Source organism: Echiichthys vipera (assembly GCF_963691815.1).
Source record: "Echiichthys vipera genome assembly, chromosome: 8".
NCBI classification, from domain to species: Eukaryota; Metazoa; Chordata; class Actinopteri; order Perciformes; family Trachinidae; genus Echiichthys; species Echiichthys vipera.
Window position 1 is genome coordinate 30912046 of NC_139833.1, and position 19769 is coordinate 30931814.

The window sequence follows — 19769 nt, forward strand, 5'->3', positions numbered from 1 at the left end:
ATCGTCTTCGTCTGGGGCCTTATAAGTGGTTCAAAACAACATAGAAATCAGGAACTTGTTTGCCTGCATCACGCCTGGCCTTTTTCCCAGCACTCATTTTGCGATGAGCACTTTTTAATGTCCAATTTTTTCCATTTGTTTGTTATGACTCAGTAGTTGTTCATCTTACAACAGATCATATTGTGTTTTTTCCGTTTTCATAATCTGTTTTATAGCACTAAAACAAAAGCTATGAACTTGAAGCCATCCAATAACACCATGTGCCCCATTAATCCTCAAAGAATATCACAGGAAATTATAAACCAATTCATTAACCAACCATGTCCCCCTTCTTACACCAAGATCAGTGGTGAATCATGTTTGGATTTTTCCACAAATATGGAACAGAGTCATTGTGTTCCTGAAAATGCAGCGATGCGTCAGATTATAGCGGTGACACTTTGTTGTGTAAACACTGTCAAGTGTCACACGTGTCTCCTCCTTGTCCTCCAGACACAACAGACTCAGCCTCTGGCATTCTTTACTCCGTCTGTCCCACACTTTGTTTACATCTTGTTCCAATGTTTGATCCAATGATAGGGTCTGAGGTTGCTCACATCCAATTCACAACACAAAGCCTCAGAGTGGGACAGCAGCCTGAGCATACCTCATCTTGTGTTTTTTGTGGGGGTTCGGGGGGTTGTCATCCTCCAAGTGTGGCACACAGCCTCTCTATGATCCTTTATTGTGATGGCCTCTTGATCATTTACATTGGCACCTCATGATGACTGCTTTTAAAAAAGCTCCTATAAATCTCTACATATACACACACACCTCCCTGGCCACTGAGGGCCCCACAGACTACAGATGTTTTTCAAAAAGACCTAAAAACCTACATGCTTACTATTTGCACTTTGCTGAATGTCTTTTATATGTTCTCCTTTTAACTTATTACTATTATTATTATTATTACTAAAAAAAAAAAAATAATTTGTTTGTTTAAATAACATCCAATTTTCAGTCAGTTCCTATAATTTTTGGTATATATTTAAAGGTTGGATGAGTGATGACTTTCCCAGTCACAGCTAAAAAATATGTAATGCATTCATCCATGTCTTGACTTTTTTCCTTTAGATTTTAGTTTGTTCCATAATATAACTGATGTAGTGTTCCCAAAGGCATCAGTACTCTTCAGCCAAGGTGCTTCACAAAAGCATCTGAAACACTGTGCTCATTCAGTAATTCTCACACACATTATACCTGGATATTTATGAGGGGGGGCAAAGAGAGGGATACCTGTCATATATTGCCTTCCTAGCAAGCAGATTATACCAGTGAGTGACTGATGGTGAGTGAGCTGACTTCCATTGTTGTCTCCTACCCAGCATGATAGCAGTCTGGACCCACTCAGTATGGATAGAAGAAGTTGTGTTACTCAGGGTGGATGGCTCGATTTACTTCAAACGTGGCAAAACATGCATTTGGACTCAATGATGAACTGAATAGATTTTGGAGGTCAAAAGTCAAGGTCACTGTGACCTCACAAAATGTGTTTTTGTCCATAACGCAACAGTTCCTACTCTAATTATGACAGTATTTCACACAAATGTCTAATATGATAACATGATGAAGGGATGACATGACAGGTCAAAGGTCAACTTTACTGTGACATCATAACGTTTCATAACTCGAGAATGGTGACACTAATCTTGTAACTGTGCTGTTGTATACCTATTCTGTGCTGCCGGGTTGAAGATATGTGTGAAGAATCCATGTTTACCAAGAAATACATTGAATGCCTTTAATTAAATTCCTTTAGTCTACCTATTTATATTATGTAAGTCTGTAACTTGACTGGTCAGCGAAGCCATGCAATTGCAAGGCGATAATTCTAGTTTTAATTATGGCGAGTCTCTCCTGTAACCTACTTCTCTCCAGGTACTTATCTGTGGGCGGCAGGTGATGTGCAGCTACCTGACTCAGGACATTGAGCTGAGAGTGGTGCAGCACTACGTGGGGCCTGACAGTCAGACAGTGGTCAGGGAACACTGTGACTGCCTGGAAGCAGGAGCCAAGTTGCCGTCGTATGTACTGGAGGACGCTGAGATGACAGAGCTGTGTGTGAGGGCCAGAGGAGATGAAGACTGGTCCCAGGATGTTCAGCTGGAGAGGAGGGAAAAGGACAACAGCAGCTCTGTTGTACAGGTACGACAACACCAACAGACTTGGCCCTGAGACTGTGGAGTTTGCCACTGGAAGTGATTTTCTATTTCCCAAAAAACTAACTGAATGTTTTTTACTGTTACTGTATTGGCTACAATAGTTATTTTAAATGTCATTGTTTGTAAAAAAGACATGTTTGATATGGATATCCTATAAAAATACAGCTAGACGCACACATTGCATGCACCACTACTTCAAACTGGCTCTCCAGCCACATGTCTCAAGCTGGTGACTGGACCACCAACTGTGGCCGGATCCTCTTCTCCTGGGTGGCCATAGTGGCAGAGTTTCCACATTGCTCCTCACAGTTGGGAACAGATTGAGATCTTCCCCTTAGATAGGCTTACAAAGGCCCTCCAACCCCTAACCCAATCCATGTTGAGAGGCGGAAAAATACAGTTTATGCTCTCTCATAACAACACTAACCGTAGACAGGAAACTCTAGCAGATATGTGGGCACAGGGAGAGGCTTTGAAGGCACTTTCACACCGCTGGATTAGTGCCAGACAATCACTCCTTCTCTCTGTCCCTGCTGTTCTTGCTCTTGTTCTGTATTTTTCTTTTTCCCTATCTTTACCTGTCTCTCTCTTCCTGTATAAGCCCCATGCTGTTAACAGCTAGCTCGTTTCTACTGCTCCAGCTTCTGTGAGGGAGTCTGAACATCTCTGACTCCACTCCAACCTCCGCTGTTATCTCTTCTCCTCAGATCAGCCATTCATTACACATATGGAGGCTTGGCTCTGAATGAGAGAGCTGCCTGGACTAGTAGCCGGGTCCTTAGATCTCTCTATCTCTGTCTGTCTCCTGCTATTTCATTTTCTCCTTTCCTCCCTTTTTCTTACTCTCTCACCCACACACTAGCTCACTCATCTATCTTGATTGTTCACTCCTCTTTTTTATTTACTTCATCCTCTGGCATTCAGCTTGTCCACCTGTTCCACCCTCTAACTCTCTCCCCTCACGATGTCTGTCTCTTTTCTCATCTGTCTCCTGGTTATCTGTATCAGTAATCCATCTGAAGTAACTCCTCTTCCTCATATCTCACCTTCTTCCTCCCTAACTCTTGCTTGCAACATCTTTTTTTCCCCTTGTCCTTTACTTTTGACAAAGTACAGGAGGTCGTCTTGACCTTTTTTCAGCGGTGAGTGTTTTTGGTGGATCAGGCCTATAGTGTATCTGTTTTCCAAAGGTTTACTCCCTCATCCCAACACGGCTGTTATGCAAGGCCCACTGTATTAAAACTGAATGTGCGCTATGTCCCTTTGCTCCACTCTGCTGTCCCCACCAGTACATGATGTCCCCAGTCTGTCATAAACTAGACCACTTATAATATGCCTTGGCATGCCAAGGCTTTAATGAGGAGTGAGGAGTAAATGGGACAAACACCAGTGACACATTAAGAGCGCTCAGCCTTCGTCGGGCACATTCTCAGACTTTAAATCTCACAGAGATTTCACTGCCTGTAATAGCCCATTATCTGGCACTAACATTTGTCAGTCGCTTCAACAATGATATTATGTAGCACTGATTCAGGGAGACTTCACATTTAACCAGTGGAAGAAGCCCAGAAACAAAAAGTTTTTAGGACAAAACATGATAATGTGTTTCCGATGGAGGCAATAAACATTTTGTCAGTGAGGAAGATAGGGCAAACATTAAAGTCATTAGATGTGCATATTTTACATTACAGCCTCAAAAACACAATTAAGTTGCCCTTGGGTGTCCTTGAGCAATCCTCTTCCTGTTAAGCCTTTGTAATAATTTGAAAAATATGAGACATACTGAAATCTCATTCTCCAAGGTACAGTGTGACTCAGATGGTTTGAATCGGACAGCAATGAGACTCATTTACAGCAAGTTTGTCTCTTTCCAGGTGCCTTGCTCCAGTGGTTCTTTGCTCTATGTTTGGTGTACTCTTATCACAATTGAACCTGGCTCTTACATGCAGCAGAGAGTGGTGAGTACACCTTGACACACACTTACATACACAGTGTTTATTTTCCTATTGTGACATAAAGTTTTAGTTTTTTTCTGCTGTTTGTTCAGCTCTTGTCAGGTACAGTGGATGTGTAAAAGCTAAACTTGCAATTCCTTTTCAGTTCTTCTATAATTTCACATAAAATGATCGCAGACCAGCCTGGTTTGATCATGTTTTACTTGATTGACCTGTACCGTTGTCACATATTTCACTGCTGTGTGTTCAGTGTGTCCTCTAAGGATAGCTGGGATTCAGTGATTACTCCAGACATTATAAAGATTCATGGCAGCTGAAGTGTTGAACATCAAAGATCATCATCACATCAAGTTAAAGTTGTACTCTTAATTGCCTTTTAAGTTCCTATCTATCATAGAGTGAGTTAAAACAATGGTGATTGATCATATGACCCACTAATGAAAGCACTTGTTGCCTTTTTGAGTATGACAATATCTGTGTCTGTGGAGACATTCAATCCCCAGATATAAATATGCCGCCATGTTAGTGACTCTGCTGACAGTGGTTGGTCCGTCAGCCCAGATCTTCACTAACAGTTATGCTGCGTTCCCTTGAAAGCCGAAATCGGGAACCTCAGGCTCAGTCAGGCTTGTCGTAAGAACAGAAGTGTAATAGCAACGTGTGTGTGTGTGTGTGTGTGTGTGTGTGTGTGTGTGTGTGTGTGTGTGTGTGTGTGTGTGTGTGTGTGTGTGTGTGTGTGTGTGTGTGTGTGTGTGTGTGTGTGTGTGTGTGTGTGTGTGTGTGTGTGTGTGTGTGTGTGTGTGTGTGTGTGTGTGTGTGTGTGTGGATTTAAGAGGGGAACATAAGTAGAGAGGTGAATGTGTTTCAATAAAGTTTTCAAAAGAATAAAATATATAAATAAATATATATATATTTATATATATATATATATATATATATATATATATATATATTTATATATAGTCAACACACAGTGACCGTGAATGTGACAAGATGGAGGGCTCTGAAAGAACCAAAGACTGCATAAAAAATGGACCTAGCCTTTCCGCCAGGGTCCGTTCTTTCAAGTTGATGGGGGCACGATTCTTTTATATTTCAAAACTGCTCGGCTCCAGCCCCCCGCGACCCCGACAGGGACAAGCGGCTGAAGATGAATTAAAGAATTAATGTGTTGGCGCGCGGCTGCAGCAAGGCGCACTGCAGAGCCAAAGTCATCTCCTCGGTTAGTGGCTACCCTCGATAAATTGCATTAAATCAAACAAGGTATCAGATGATTAACATCTTGGTATGGTTCTTCTTGGGGGCAAAGGTATCCTCTAACGGAATACCTAATAACCCCGCTGGCAAACCCCGCTACAGAGCAAGAGCGCCGGTGGTGTGCCGTATTCAGCACCCCTGCCGTGAAATGCACCCCCTCACATTATAGGTGATATTCTGGATCAGAAGGCTGTTGTTTCCACCTATAGGAGTAGTTTATATACAGGTAACCCACAACGGTCAGACCATTGGTTACTTACAGTCTTTAAACTATTTTAAAGAGTTTAAAACAGCTCATAATTATAAAATGAATTAAATGGATCTTTTGAGCAAGTTGAATGTATTTGACTTAGCGTTTCCTAAATATAATCCCAGTTTTATATTCAAAAGTGTGCTTTTAATTGGGTTACCTGTATGTAAGCTACTCCTATAGGTCGAAACAACAGCCTTCTGATCCAGAATATCACCTATAATGCAAGGGGCTGCATTTCACGGCAGGGGTGCTGAATACGGCACAACACCTGTCCAACAGTGCGCACACGGGTCACAGTGGAGCTCTGCTTCGGGTTGACTGCCTCCGTTATTCTTTTTCATACAGCGCTTGATGGGCCCCCTTTATTCCACTCTTAAGACTGACAAAAAGCACATCTTTATTCTCATTCTCATTCGTACGCTGAGATTGGTCAGATACGAATGTTTCATAAATCACACGTGGGTCCTGTCCTACGACCAATTCTGCCCTCAGATCTGCGCCCGTTTTCATGCAAGATTGATAAATGAGGCCCATTATCTCCACCATCCAAGAGCTAGTCTAACAGAACATATTACTATATAAACTTGTGTGGGAGTTCCGTATCTCTAGCTGCGATTACACCAACTCCAGGAGTGAAGTGCAGGCAGCATTTCTGATCTATGATTTAAACTGATATTCAACACAGTACCATGCTCACAGACTGTGATACACTCACGCTACTGCAGGTTAGCATCTAGTGTATGTGTCATAGATAGCAGGCTGTACTGTAAGTCATGGTGCAAGTGTGGCTATTTAATTAGCATAACAAAGCTAACATTAACACGGTGTGTTTCTAAACCATCTGTTGGTACAGTTGATGGAAGAGAAAACCATCTTTTCACTTATGGAAACACCACCACACGAATGACTGCAGTCCAGGTCCAGATGACAGAGTTAGCATGCTAATGATGCTAACTAGCCTCCGAGGAGAAGTGAGGGCCAGAGGCTAGCTGTCACTCAAGAGGCTACGCCCCTAATTATTCCTCCAACCTCAAATAAAAAAAAACTAGCTTGGTACAAAAATATTCACCCCCCTAAGTGTTGTCATGGAGATATGACCTAAACATACAGACTAGAATGTTTTTTGTCCCAGGCCTTAAACAGGTTTAATTATGCTACTACTACTGGACACTCTGAGAACTGCAGTTTTTTGACACTTCCTTATTGGATCAACCAGGAAGTCGGTGTGGTGGGGGCTTGAACAGGCTCACCTGCAGTTACATCTTACTGCCAAAGAGGTCGCTAGAAACAAGGCATCTCAAATCATATGGAGTATAACTTTAATTATCCTTATTCTGATGATTGCTCTGTATGAACCCCCTGTTTCAGGTGGTTTTCAGTCCACTCTTTGTCATGAGAAGCCACTTGCCAGATCCAGTAATCGTCCACATAGAGAAGAGGAGTCTGGGACTGAGAGAGAGCCAGCTGATACACGGCAAGGGCCACCAGGAGCCCCTGTTCAACACTGAGGCTGACCTCACCCACCACCTCATTTTCCAGGCCAGGTAAAAAAAGAAAACCATCAAAAGCCATGGAGCCATAAGTACAGAAGTCTATGTGACAATACTTCAATCTTTGTACACATCTCATGATGTGAGATCTCATATATCTAAGATCTCATATAGTAACACAACTCTCTGTTTTCATTAGGGCTGGGTATCACCACTGATTCACAGGGTGCTCATTCAATTCCTAAATCGATTTGATTGAACATTTTTTCTTGGATATGAAAGAGATTCTCCGAGAACTAAAGCTGTAAAGTGTACAAGGAAGCCTCAAACCTGGCGCATTATTAAGAATTGTTATGCTTACATCGAGTATTGAGTGACATTTTCATTCAGATGCCATGTCAGAGGCCATGACAGTTTTTCCCACACCAAAAAAGAGTATTACTTTAAGTTGTGTAACTCCCTTCCTGAGAAGCTCACATGACATGGTTGGTTGGTACCAATTGATTAATTAGGTCTTCTAGTTTCATATGATACCAAAGATCTTCTTTTTAGGACTCAATATCTGATTAATCAGTTGAAGATCTACTGTCAAAACCCCAGCCCTACTTTCCATTTGTCGCCATCTTATTACCAAGATGTTTGTCTATCAGCAGAACATTTCTCTGGACATTTTAGTTCTTTCAGTCTAGTGTTAAATGACGCCATCATCAACAACCAGCTCATACTGCTGAAAAGAACATAGTATGACTCTGGTCTTCCGTAATGAGTTTTCATGCCTCAATTAAACAAAGATGAAGAGACACTTGCTTAAGATTCCCTTACACCACATTCTAATTTCTGTAAGCTAACCTGAAAACATGATCCAGGGGAATCCAGGTATATTTCATGGGAACAGGAAGCCAGCCTGGTAGCAGCTGAGACACTGCTTCAATTCCAACATGTCAGGTTGGAGCATAATTACAGCTCATTTAGTGTGTGTGTGTGTGTGTGTGTGTGTGTGTGTGTGTGTGTGTGTGTGTGTGTGTGTGTGTGTGTGTGTGTGTGTGTGTGTGTGTGTCATTGTCTATGTGTGAGTGTGACAGTCGCCACTTCTTCACAGGCAGAGTCTGTCACATACATCACTACTATGCCTGTAACCTTGTCCCAATTTGTCAGTGTGGGTACACTCTCATATTGTCCACATCCTCCTCTAAGGTGCAGCTCTTTATACTTTATACACCTCATCATGGTAGGCTCCACTAAGCGGAATCAGTTGTCAAGATGTTATAGTTGCATCCAAATTCCCCCATAAAAGGAATGTCATGTATCTGTAATTCAGCTGTAGGTAATATAGTCTAATAACATGTTAGCTCATGTGTCATGTCATAAATGGCAGACATTTAGTCCAAAGTGTCTTTCAGTTCCAAGAGTGTTTATGTTTCAGTATGGGTGGCCCCAGGGAAAATAACTACCACATGCACATACTGTATTGTTGTTGTTCCTACTGTATTTGTTATCTGTACATCTGTTGTTTTATGCGAATCCATGAAAGAAACATCACCCCTTTGGTAGCAACTCGTGGTGATCTGAATAAACAGAGTAAACGTTGAGTGTAATTGACTCCCCCTGAGAGATTTTTTTTTTTGCTTTAACCGTTGTGTGTTTAGATATCTGGTCACAAAGTTTGTTTTGATTTCAGCTGCCATAAAGGAACCGCAGTGGCCATACAGTGACTGTGAATATATTTGGCCCCTGTAGTTTTAGATAAATCCTTTTCATGTGCCAAAAAAGCAAGCTCAGAAACTACTAAGTGTCTTGTCTTTCTGGATTGCAACCACAATGCTCCTTGTGTTTACAATCTGTCCCCTGCCTAAACTGCCGCTCACCGCACAAACCTTCATACCCCCCTCCCTTGACCCCCCCAACTCAATCCATTCCTCATCCCTCTCCATTCCTCAAAAACACACACACTACAAGCCATAATTGTAAACGTACCTTCACTCACATACACATACACTGCATAACACAAGCACACAAGTCCCCCAACCCAAAACCTCTAGGACGGATCCAATCTTGAATGTTCACTGGTCAACAGCTCGTCTTTCCTTCCTGTAATTACACATAGTTGTGGGCTCTAATGGACGAGGTAGAGAGCAGAGCTGTGGTCTGGGACACAGAAGACACAGACAAGTCTTAACCAGAACTGTTCTGTCCTGCTCTCTTCTTACTGGCCACCACATTAGAAAGCTGAGGGTTACAATCAGAAGCCTCTTCAAGTCCCCCCCAGGAACTGCACTGTATGAAAAGCTTCCTGTCAACACCTTGTCCTTCTCCTCTGTCTTGCCCCAGATCCATAAGCAATTTCCCCTGTGTTCCTTTTATAGCACAATGAGCTCTATTAATAAACAACTACTCTGGGGTAAGAGGGCTGCTTTCTTTAGCCAAGTGGAACTGGATGCTGCCCAGAGAAAGAGAAGAAGCTTTTACAGTTTGGATTTAGTTATTTTTCTGCAAAGCCATAATTGACCAGTGTCCGGGGCTGTGGTATCCAATGAGATTATTTACTGCTGTTTAGCTTTTTCTATGATCTTTGTGAATTAGTGTTTGTAAGGCTAGACTGCATGTTAGGAAGAATAATCCAAAACAAAAGGCAGATTCAACCCCCATCAAGGTTTCAGGGTAATAGCAGAGTTTAGCTGGGGGTCACTTTAATTGTTCTGAACAGAACAATGGGAATAGTCAGCTGCTGTCAAGAGATGTCTTGTTTTGTAGTGAAATAAAAAATATGTTTGAATTGTTTCTGGCATCGAATAAGTAAACATGCTTCCAGTGCAGATTTGCTGAAAAAATATAGCGCAGAGGTTCCCAACCATGCATTTATGACCCCATGAGTATGACGGTTTTCATTTCAAGCAATCACTTATCACACCATCCACCACAGAGGACACAATCAAGATAAGTGAAATCAGCTGGTACAGTGCCTGCTTGGCAGGAGGACGTGCAGATTGTTGGGTAAAGATAGCACATGTTTGAGAATCCCTGAGAATATACATGGCCTTTGGCACATCTATTTCAAATGGAAATTTGTTATACTGGTTATATTTCCCACATGGACAAATAAATACATGTATTACAATCAAGTTTATCTTGTCAGAGAAATTTATAAGGATTTGTGCTCTGTTTTTCAGGGAGGAAGAAGATGCTTCCCACTGTGCTGTACCAATCTCCACCAGCCTGATCAAACAGATAGTGAACAAGAATGGAAATGAGGGCAACCTGGAACACGTCCTGGCTGACTTCTATGGTCTGAAGACCTCCACTGGGCCACCGTGGCCCTACATCTTCAATGACACTGACAGGTACGCCACATTATTTGTTGCCTGTTCAGTGCTCTGCATCTGTGAGGATCGCAGTTTTGTGCGTTTACGTTCATGATTAGTTGGGGATGAAAAAGTTACTGCTTTAATGATAAACCTCTTGAAAATTCCCAATGTGAAGTATAACAGTTTCAAATTTGAATTATCATTAAAATTGTGTTTGATTACCTCACATTAAATACTAGGCAGCATCAGCCAAAGTAGACAACCGTCTCTCAGATGTAGCGCAGAAATGTAGCTTTGCTTTGCTTCAATGAAAACATGACAGAAGGCAGCCTTCTAAGGCTGCGTTCACACTGCAGTTCCAAGTGACCTGAATCTGATTTGTCCTCTCATATGTGACCCATATTTGATTTGCTTTTGACAGTGTGAACAGCACAAGTCTCATTGAATCTGATATTTTCTAATTAGAACTAGGCCACTTTTAAATGTGCTACCGAATCGGACATGTATCAGATTTTTTTGAATGCGACCGCAATCTGAACAGCCAGGTTGCATTAAATATGACTTTGATGTCATCCTAACTGTTGTTAGTAAGTTAGTAAGTTGATAGAGTTGATTGAAAAAAAAAGTGTGCCACAGGCGGGAGCCAAGAACAGAATCAAAACAAACATGGAGGACAGCAGTGAAGCAGGCGGACAGTGGAGGGAGAGTGAAGTTTTTATTAAATTTGCCAGCTGCTGCCACACACTGTTTTTAGCATTAAGCCATAAAGTCCTACAATACCGGTGGCCATCGCCATGTTGGCTTCTGTAAACACCGTTGTGATGTCATCAATGATCCACTGTGCATGCGGGTCACTTCAGGAGTGTGAGCTGTTCACACAGCAATCCGTGGACAGGCCACATTTAAAGACACAATGTGAACAGACAGACAAAAAAATCTGATTTAAGCAATACATCTGAATTGTGCCTTAAGACCTGCACAAAACATAGCTTTGGAGAGTCTAAGTCTGAAGTGTGGTCGTATTTTGTGCTGTCAGACAGCCTGTCTGCAGAACCTGCGCAAAGAAAATCTCTGTAAAAAGCTGTTATTATGTTAATGTTAATGCAGGGAAAAATACTGTGGTTTTCAGAATAAAACTTGGTGTGTATCAGTCCTTTTTGAACATTTTAAGCACTTTTTAACAATACGCAGTAATACTGATAACTGGGAACATTTTGGTCGCTATAATCGTGGTATGAAATTTCCATCCTGTTTCATCTCTAATTACTGCCTTTTTTGAACAAAATCTTGAGGAGCCCGTCTGCACTTCTAAGCACCTGGGTTGGATAAACAAGGCAGAAAAGAGAAATAATGATACATAATGCATGGATGGATGAGTGCATGAGCCCTCATGCCCCCAAGACACCATGACATCTTCCTTTGTCAACATGTGTAATTCTTTGCCATCTTTATTATAGCACTTCTGTGGCAAATATTCAATTTTTACTGTTGCATTTCATAACTTCAAATGTCACAGAGACCCATTAGTGTTTTCTAATAGTAGGATTCATGCAGCATCTCTCCCCAAAGTACAGAGTTGTGCAAGCAAGCCCTTTAATGAGGGAGGTTTCTCTTTATTGCTAACTCTTTGTTCACATAATAAAACCGTTTACTGCAAAGACAATGCAGAGCCATGCATCAGAAGTTAGCAGGCGTCCCCACAGACCGGAGATTTAAGCTGTCACTCTGTCACACTTTCTCACACAAGTCACAAGGCCCTGCATCCACTTAAAACTTGGCACAGCTTTGTAGAGTTTACTGTGTGTATACTATATGGATATGTGCACATGTGTGAATATGTGGCCCATGCATGAGGGTACATATACAGTACGATTGGGCAGCAAACACATGTGAATCTGTCCACAAATGTCATTCTGGAAATCATCTTTTGTCACAAAGCAATCCCATCTTGATAGCAGCGGAAAAAGACGCAGCCACATGCTCTCCCACAGGCTCAAAGAGGTCCCAGTGGATCTGCAGGACATCTGGGCCATATGTCTGCCTGTGGTTGCCCGGGTTTCTCTGCTCTCTATACATTCTCATAAACGCACACAGATTGTTGCCCAGCTCGTGTACACACACTCATAACAGTGTGTTACATACGCACACCACCATACATATTGCTCACCTGTCACACACACTGTGTCTCATTGGAGGCCTGCTATCTGGTGGTTTAGTGTCGGGTTTCGCTGTCAGGCAGGCATCTGTCTTCCCTGCAAAACAAAAGCCCAAGGCCAAAGCCCATTTCCGATCATGGAAGTGGCAGTTTGCTTGAATCCAGAAATCTGCTACTTCATGTTCAAGAGATTGAGGAAAAAATGATGCGATAAAAAGGGAAAAAAGTGTTATAGAGGATTAATGGCACTGATTGCTATCTCTAAACACACTCAGAACTTGGACAGCAAGTGAAAGCCACAGTTTAATTTGTATATTTTCCCTTAGTGTTGATACCAGTGATACAGTTTGCTGTTTGGAAACAGGGTTCAGTCTCCCTGGCACAGTGGAGAAAGCAAACCAAGCAAACTCCCTGGCAGGGAGTGTGTAAATATTGTGTCTTAAAGGGGCAGAGGAAGTTGAAAGTGGTAAAAGTTATTTTTCTTTCTCTGGTGGATTTTTAATGGCAGAGGGGCACCTCCACAATCATTAAGCAAACATCTTGTTGTGGTTGAGGTTAGAGTAAAGTTTGTGTGCGTGCGTGCGTGCGTGCGTGCGTGCGTGCGTGCGTGCGTGCGTGTGCGTGCGTGCGTGTGTGTGCATGTGTGTGTGAGTGTGTGTGTTGGCAGGTTTTAACAGAAGCTGCTGAACACATTTCTTTCAATGACCTGTTTGTGAGCCCTGTAATGTGATTTATGAGTCCTGCACTTTGCTGCCCTCAGTCTTGAGGTCAATGAACAATTTCAACACACACACAAACATCAGTAAATGATAAAAAAAGTTATTGTCAGTAATATTTTTAATCCCATTCCACAGCAGGGAGTCTCTGGGTATGTGATGAGTTTGACATGGCAGGTTGGTAGGTCGCCTGGGTCACCTTCGATGGCTTTGAACTTCAGAGTACGTCTGAGAGAAGTGTTTGTTTGGCTCTCTTGTGGCACTGCACTGTACAGAAGACCATGATTACCATGAAATGACTGCTGTGTAACTATATTGGTGGAAGGTTTGTTGTGTGTTTCTGCCTGTCTGCCTGTTTGTCTGTCTCCACATGCCCATGTGGATTCCCAGATGCCTTGTCAACTCTCTGTATCTGTTTGTATTACATAACTTTCCTGCAAACCTTTTCTTTCTATGTATTTGTTTAGCCTCAATGACTGTCAGTGTGTTAATGATCTGCAGAATATAACCGAATTGTTAACAAAGAATTGTTTGTTTATATACAACACATTTCCGTGCCTGTTTAAGGCTGCATGCTGTCTATATTTGGCACTGTGTAAAACATGTCCAGAGCTGAATTACATGAGGAGACAGGGTAAACTATAGCCTTAATCTTAGTAGCATTAATTAGTTTTATTACCAAGCTGACAGTAATGGTTGTTTATCAATAATGCATTACAGGTAGCTGCATGTCTGTCTGTCGATTTATATATATATATATATGTCATTATAGCTGTGTGTCTAGGGTGAAGTGTTTGTGGTCCATGCACCAGTAGCCTTACTGCAGTGGCCTAAATGAGAAACAAGCTCAGGACAGTAGACAGTTGTTCAGCATGTCTGCCTGCTTTTCTGTAGTCTTGTCTAGCCTGGACAGAGCAGGCTTGTCAGGTTTACTTATGCTTAAAATGAATTCATCATCTTTACTGTAAAGACCGCAGCGTCCTCTGGCTCTGCCTGTATGATCCAATAGGTGTCTATATTCTCATATACTGCTTATCTGTCAATGGGTCACTGTAGTTGAATCTAATGCCTTTACTCTGATGCTCTTGGAGTCAGGGGTCGTAACTGAATATTTTCTGTCATTTTTTTAACAATGATAGAAAAATCTGACAGACATTTTCACAGATTACAAGACTGAGGACGATCTACTGTAACTTTTACACCCCGTCATGTTATACTGAAAGTGTGTGCTCAAAGCAGCAGCAAGACAATGGGGATTTGGTGTCAAAGCAAAAGCCCGTATTTGGCAGTGTTTCGGATTCAAACCAAATGCTACAAGGGAAACCTGATCATGTTAATGATGCTCTGGGCGACTGGAGAGGCCAAAGACCAACAGATATTGCTGATATCACAGCAGCTGAGTGTCTGAAGTTTCTTTAAGAGAGCTGTACTCGATATTTAGAACATTAATATAGCAACAAACAAATATTGTATATTACATATGTTATATGTAAAGATAAAGTGGAGTAATGGCGTCCTGGGTTGAGAGTGAAGTCACTCTCCCTCGGTGTGTTGGAATCAGACTTTCTCTGTTCTTTGTTTTGATAGCCGGTCAGGCTGCATGTGCATGTTAGTGCATGTGAAAGCCTTGTATGTCGATATCAGACACCAAAGGCCTGCCCAAAACATCAGTATTTGACGAGTCGATGAGAATGATGAGAAGAGACTTTTTTTTTTTTTTTTTTCTTCAAATACAGCACCTTTAAAAAGCACAATGATTGTGATGGCACAATGGACACCCTGTTTTTGGTGGCCTTAGCTGTCACTTCAGGTAAAACATCATTCATCTGTTTTATTTGGTGTTGACAAGTGACTATTCTAAGCTTGTTCTGTAAAATTGAATTGACGGGTAATAATAGTTTATGATGGGAATTTTACTACAAAGTTTAAGGGCACATTCACACTTCCCATTCTAACCTTGCCCAAGCATGAATGACGACTAAAGGCTAGTTCATTTGACCAGTGTGAATTATGCAAGGCACACTTCCCAGCTGGGGCACAAGCGAGAGAGGAGGGCTTTTGTAAAGCACGATTGAACATGCATGAACATTGACGACGGTCTTGATGTCTATTTAAAGGAGGTGGAGAGGTTACTGCAGATTTGGTCAGATAAAAATATTCAGTCAGACAAAGGGGTGATAACGTCTATAAGCATGAGGCATTGGAGCCGAGGCCCGGATCTTTTGAAGTAATGGGAGTGCAAGCGGGCCTGGGCCGCGGGGGAAGAGGGAGCGGGAACAATCACACTAAAGCGTGGCACAGATTATCTGGGCCAAGTGTGATCACGCCCTGACACAACCTCTAATAGTGTGTTCTCTCCCCACAGGTCGGTGCTGGAGCCCCTTGCCCAGTGGGACAGTCCCATGCAAGTGAAGTTATCCTGCTGGAAATCTGGTCTGAACACTCTGCTGGTAGAGTTGTTGCCCTGGGCCCTGCTGGCCAATCACTCCCAATGGGACCTCTGGCTTTTTGAAGGAGAGACCATCGTTCTGCAGATACCAGCCGGCAAGGTCATTGTACCCCCCAACTTCAAGGTATCGTGCCAACTATAGTACTGGACAGTGTTGGTAACGTTTCTTTAAAAAAGTAATTAGTTATAGTTACTCACTACTTGTTCCAAAAAGTAACTGTAGTAACTAAATTACTCCATAATAAAAGTAACTAGTTACCAGGGAAGTAACTGGTTGCGTTACTGTTTAAAAAAAAGTTGCTGTATGTCAAAGAATTTGGATTTTTCTGGGCAGTTTTCACAAGAAAGTTGAAATCAGTAGAAAAGGCAGGTACTTGTACATAACCTTCAATATTTACTGCACATCAACAGACGGTAAGAGGGTTATCCTGCACTTCAAGTATTATCTTTGTAACAAAAGTAAACAGTTAAACAATATTAATTGTGTTTAACTCTATATCAAATTAAATTACACTCTCACAACCTGAGACAACTGGTTAAGTAAACAACCTGTACTTCCAAGTATTTTCTTCACAACAAAAGTCCACATTTAAACAAAAAAGTGCGTTTAACTCTGTAGTCTTGGGGGCATGTCCTGGCTTGTGTGTAAAAACACTGGCTCTGATTGGCTACCATGAAACATGACCTGCCTTAGCCAATCGCTTATCTGGTTGTTAACCCACCCGGTCTCCTCACTAGCAGTTTGTTTGTGGAGCATGGAGCGCGGGTTGCGTTCAGATTACGCACTTGATTCAATCAATTCATAGTAACGCACCGCATTTAACTTTCAGTCACGGTATGCGCTGTAACGGCGGAAGCAGTAATTAGTTAGTAACGCCGTTCTACTTAAACGCCGTTCTACTTAAACGTTGTTACTCCCAACACTGGTACTGGATATGTGTAAACAGCAAAAGACAGCTGAAAAATATCAAGGCTGTGGAGGCCAAGATATCCTTGCTTTTAGTCCCGAGCTCATCTTTTTAGGGTCCGACCGTTATGGGATTTCTGAGGCCGATACCTGTTTTAGAGAGAAAAATTTGTGAATTACCGATATGGCGGCCGAAATAGGCAATTCTTGAGTTGGAACAGTGTGACCATTCAAAACCCCAAGCATTGTTTTCTGCAAACAAGCTCTGGAAACAAAGTTTTTCATATCGACACATATCAGGAAATATTATATATCGTATTACTGCACTGAAGATATATTTTCTCTTTAGATTAAGACCTGGGAGTTGTTTTTTTTGTGGCTTGACAGCCTTCATTATGAAACCAGCTCTATTGTCATTTTGCCTTATAAGCACAAAACAGTTTACCAAGGCTGCATCACAACAATATTCTCTGACTAAGTCTCCATCTTCAGCAGGGCTCTGTCACCATCCACTGTAGGCCTGTCTTCTATATTTTTCTACCACTAACCCAGCACTAAGCGGGAAGGCAGCGTATCAAAGAAGTACTGACATGGTTCAGCTCAAAGAAACAAAATTAAAAGTTGTAAATGTAATAGCCTGTGAAATAGAAACAAACAAAGCATTGTTTCCATAGAACACTGTTGTTTATCATGGTGTGACAAGTGAAGAGAAGATTTGGTCTCTGCTGAGACGCTTTCAGGGCTGATTGCTTTATGGGAGAATGTTGCTGTTTGATCAGCATGTTTCATGATGCTGCTGGCTGCAGAGCCAGATGAACAATCAGTGTGTCATTCAAGAATCTGTGGGGCACTTCAATTATGTTCTCCCAGCACAGCCAACAGTTGTATACTTTTTTAAATGCTCTGCAGGGGATATGAACACTGTCAGGTTCATATACAGCCAATGTTTTGTTTGATGTGACTGACAATGATTTGAACTCAGATTCCTTTTCTTTGTAATTCTCCATCTGATTTCCTCCTCACCCTCTCATTTTTCCCTCTCTCCCCCTTCAATGCCTTCTCGTACCCCATCATCCAGGAAGCCTTCCAGATTGGTATCTACTGGGCCCACACTAACACCGTCCACAAGTCTACAGCGCTCAAACTGGTCCATGACCTGACTTCTCCTCGATGGAAGGAGGGGTCAGGCTCAGAGGTGCTCACTCTTGATGAGGAGGGATGTGTAGAGGCTGACATCAGCCTGGGAGCCTTCCCTGGCAGACAGAAGGTGAGGGAAACCACTGCCAAAATAAAGACTAAAGATTTTATAACAAACAGTCACCACTGCTCATTAAAAGTCATTGGATTTATTTTACATTAAGGACACAATAAAAATGTTTTGTAGTTCAAGTCAGTATAATGTATTTTACTGAAAACAGTTGAGCAGACATTATTTAAGTGATTGTTTTTTCTTTCAACATTTTTTAACACAGTAAATCCCACCTCCAAAACTCACTTAAACCACCAAAACACTTCATGCATGTCTCAAAATAAACAAATGTAACCTGACTCTCGCCGGATGAGTTTGGTTCCTCCTCGTCTTCACCCATCCATCTGGGATTGCTTGACTGGGAAGTTATGTCAGGAGGCTGGGCCTTATCAAAATTCCTTGCATATGATTTGATAAACCACTTGTCCGTCTTTATTAATGTGCTACTTCAACCACTCACATCGAAACCAACCTGTGACACTGATGAGTGACGCAGGGAAAAGCCAAACAGAACAGCCCACATGGTTTCCACCAACAAAAGCCTTCAGAGCCGTTCTCTGGTGTTCTTTTAAAGAAGAAAGAGGCTCTAGATTGGACAACACGGATGAAACAGCAGCATCCATGTTCACGTCTGCTTCCTCGATGCGTGCCAACACATTCGTTTCTACGCTACGTCACATCTATAAAAAAAACGCCCGGCGGTCCTGATTGGCCTGACCATTTTTGGTGGACCCTGAAATCACTTTCCTATGGAGCGAATCCAGATGGTTGAGTGGAGCTAGGCGGAGTCAAAGCGGAACCAAAGTCATCTGGCGAGAGTCAGGTTAGCACAAATGTCCACTTGGACTCAAAGATGAACTGATCAAAGGTCACTGAGACCTCACAAACACATTTTGGGGCATAACTTTAGAATTCCTACAAATGTGTAACAGGACAAAATGATGAAGGGATGACCTTTTCTATCCAAAATGTCCAAAGTCAACTTCACTGTGATATAATGTTTCATTACTCAGGAACAGAAGGGGAGACATTTGGTCAGATACTAAATTGGTGACATTAATGTTGAAACTGATTGCTGATTGTAGAGATCTGAAGAAAAATACATTTAATAACTTTTTATTAAACTCCTTCAAACTTCAACCTTCCTACATATATCAAATGCTGTTTTATTATTATTATTATTATTATTATTATTATTATTATTATTATTATTATATATTATGTAAGTTTGGACATTTTGGGTGTAAACTTGACTGGTTGGTCAAGGCATACAATGATAAGGTGGTAATTCTAGTTATAGCATTAAATAACTAATTCAAATCAAACATATCAGAAAAATGAACAGTTGAACATACGTCAGGACCTACCTTAAATGACAGGAACCATCTTTGGGAAAAATGTAAATCAGATGTTTTAATTTGGCCAATGTCTCATCCACTAACATGGAGGGGGCAGGACTTATGACCTATACTGCAGCCAGCCACCAGGGGGCTATCAACATGCTTTGGCTTCACTTTTTGACTTTGTCCATTGTTTTATACAGTCTACATCTACCTCATTCTAATTATGTGCTCGTTATCAAGCAGCTGCAGCTCGTCACAGGTTTGAAAATCGTTAGAATCAGTGTGTTAGAGCAGGGAGAAACCTGAAACATGCAGGATAGTGGTCGTCCAGGAGCAGGATTGGACACTCCTGGTCCATGGTCATATGACACAAAACACAAAACAGGGAGCTTTACATAAATGATCAACTTTTATCATTGAAGTTTAAATGATTTTTCACATAATCAGTATTTCATTATAGAATAACAATTAACACATTTTCCACTTTATTGA

At 41.7% G+C, this 19769-nt stretch overlaps 1 protein-coding gene across 3 annotated transcripts in view; it reads left to right on the forward strand.

Moving 5' to 3' along the window:
- Positions 1–19769, forward strand: part of vps13b (vacuolar protein sorting 13 homolog B) — a 387717-nt gene that overhangs the window by 348288 nt on the left and 19660 nt on the right. For all 3 annotated transcript variants that reach the window (XM_083918688.1, XM_083918687.1, XM_083918689.1), the window contains exons 48-53: positions 1918–2184; positions 4076–4159; positions 7035–7210; positions 10324–10494; positions 15695–15902; positions 17764–17952. In XM_083918688.1, coding sequence (XP_083774814.1) covers positions 1918–2184; positions 4076–4159; positions 7035–7210; positions 10324–10494; positions 15695–15902; positions 17764–17952 — 1095 coding nt within the window. The remainder of the gene's footprint in view (positions 1–1917; positions 2185–4075; positions 4160–7034; positions 7211–10323; positions 10495–15694; positions 15903–17763; positions 17953–19769) is intronic.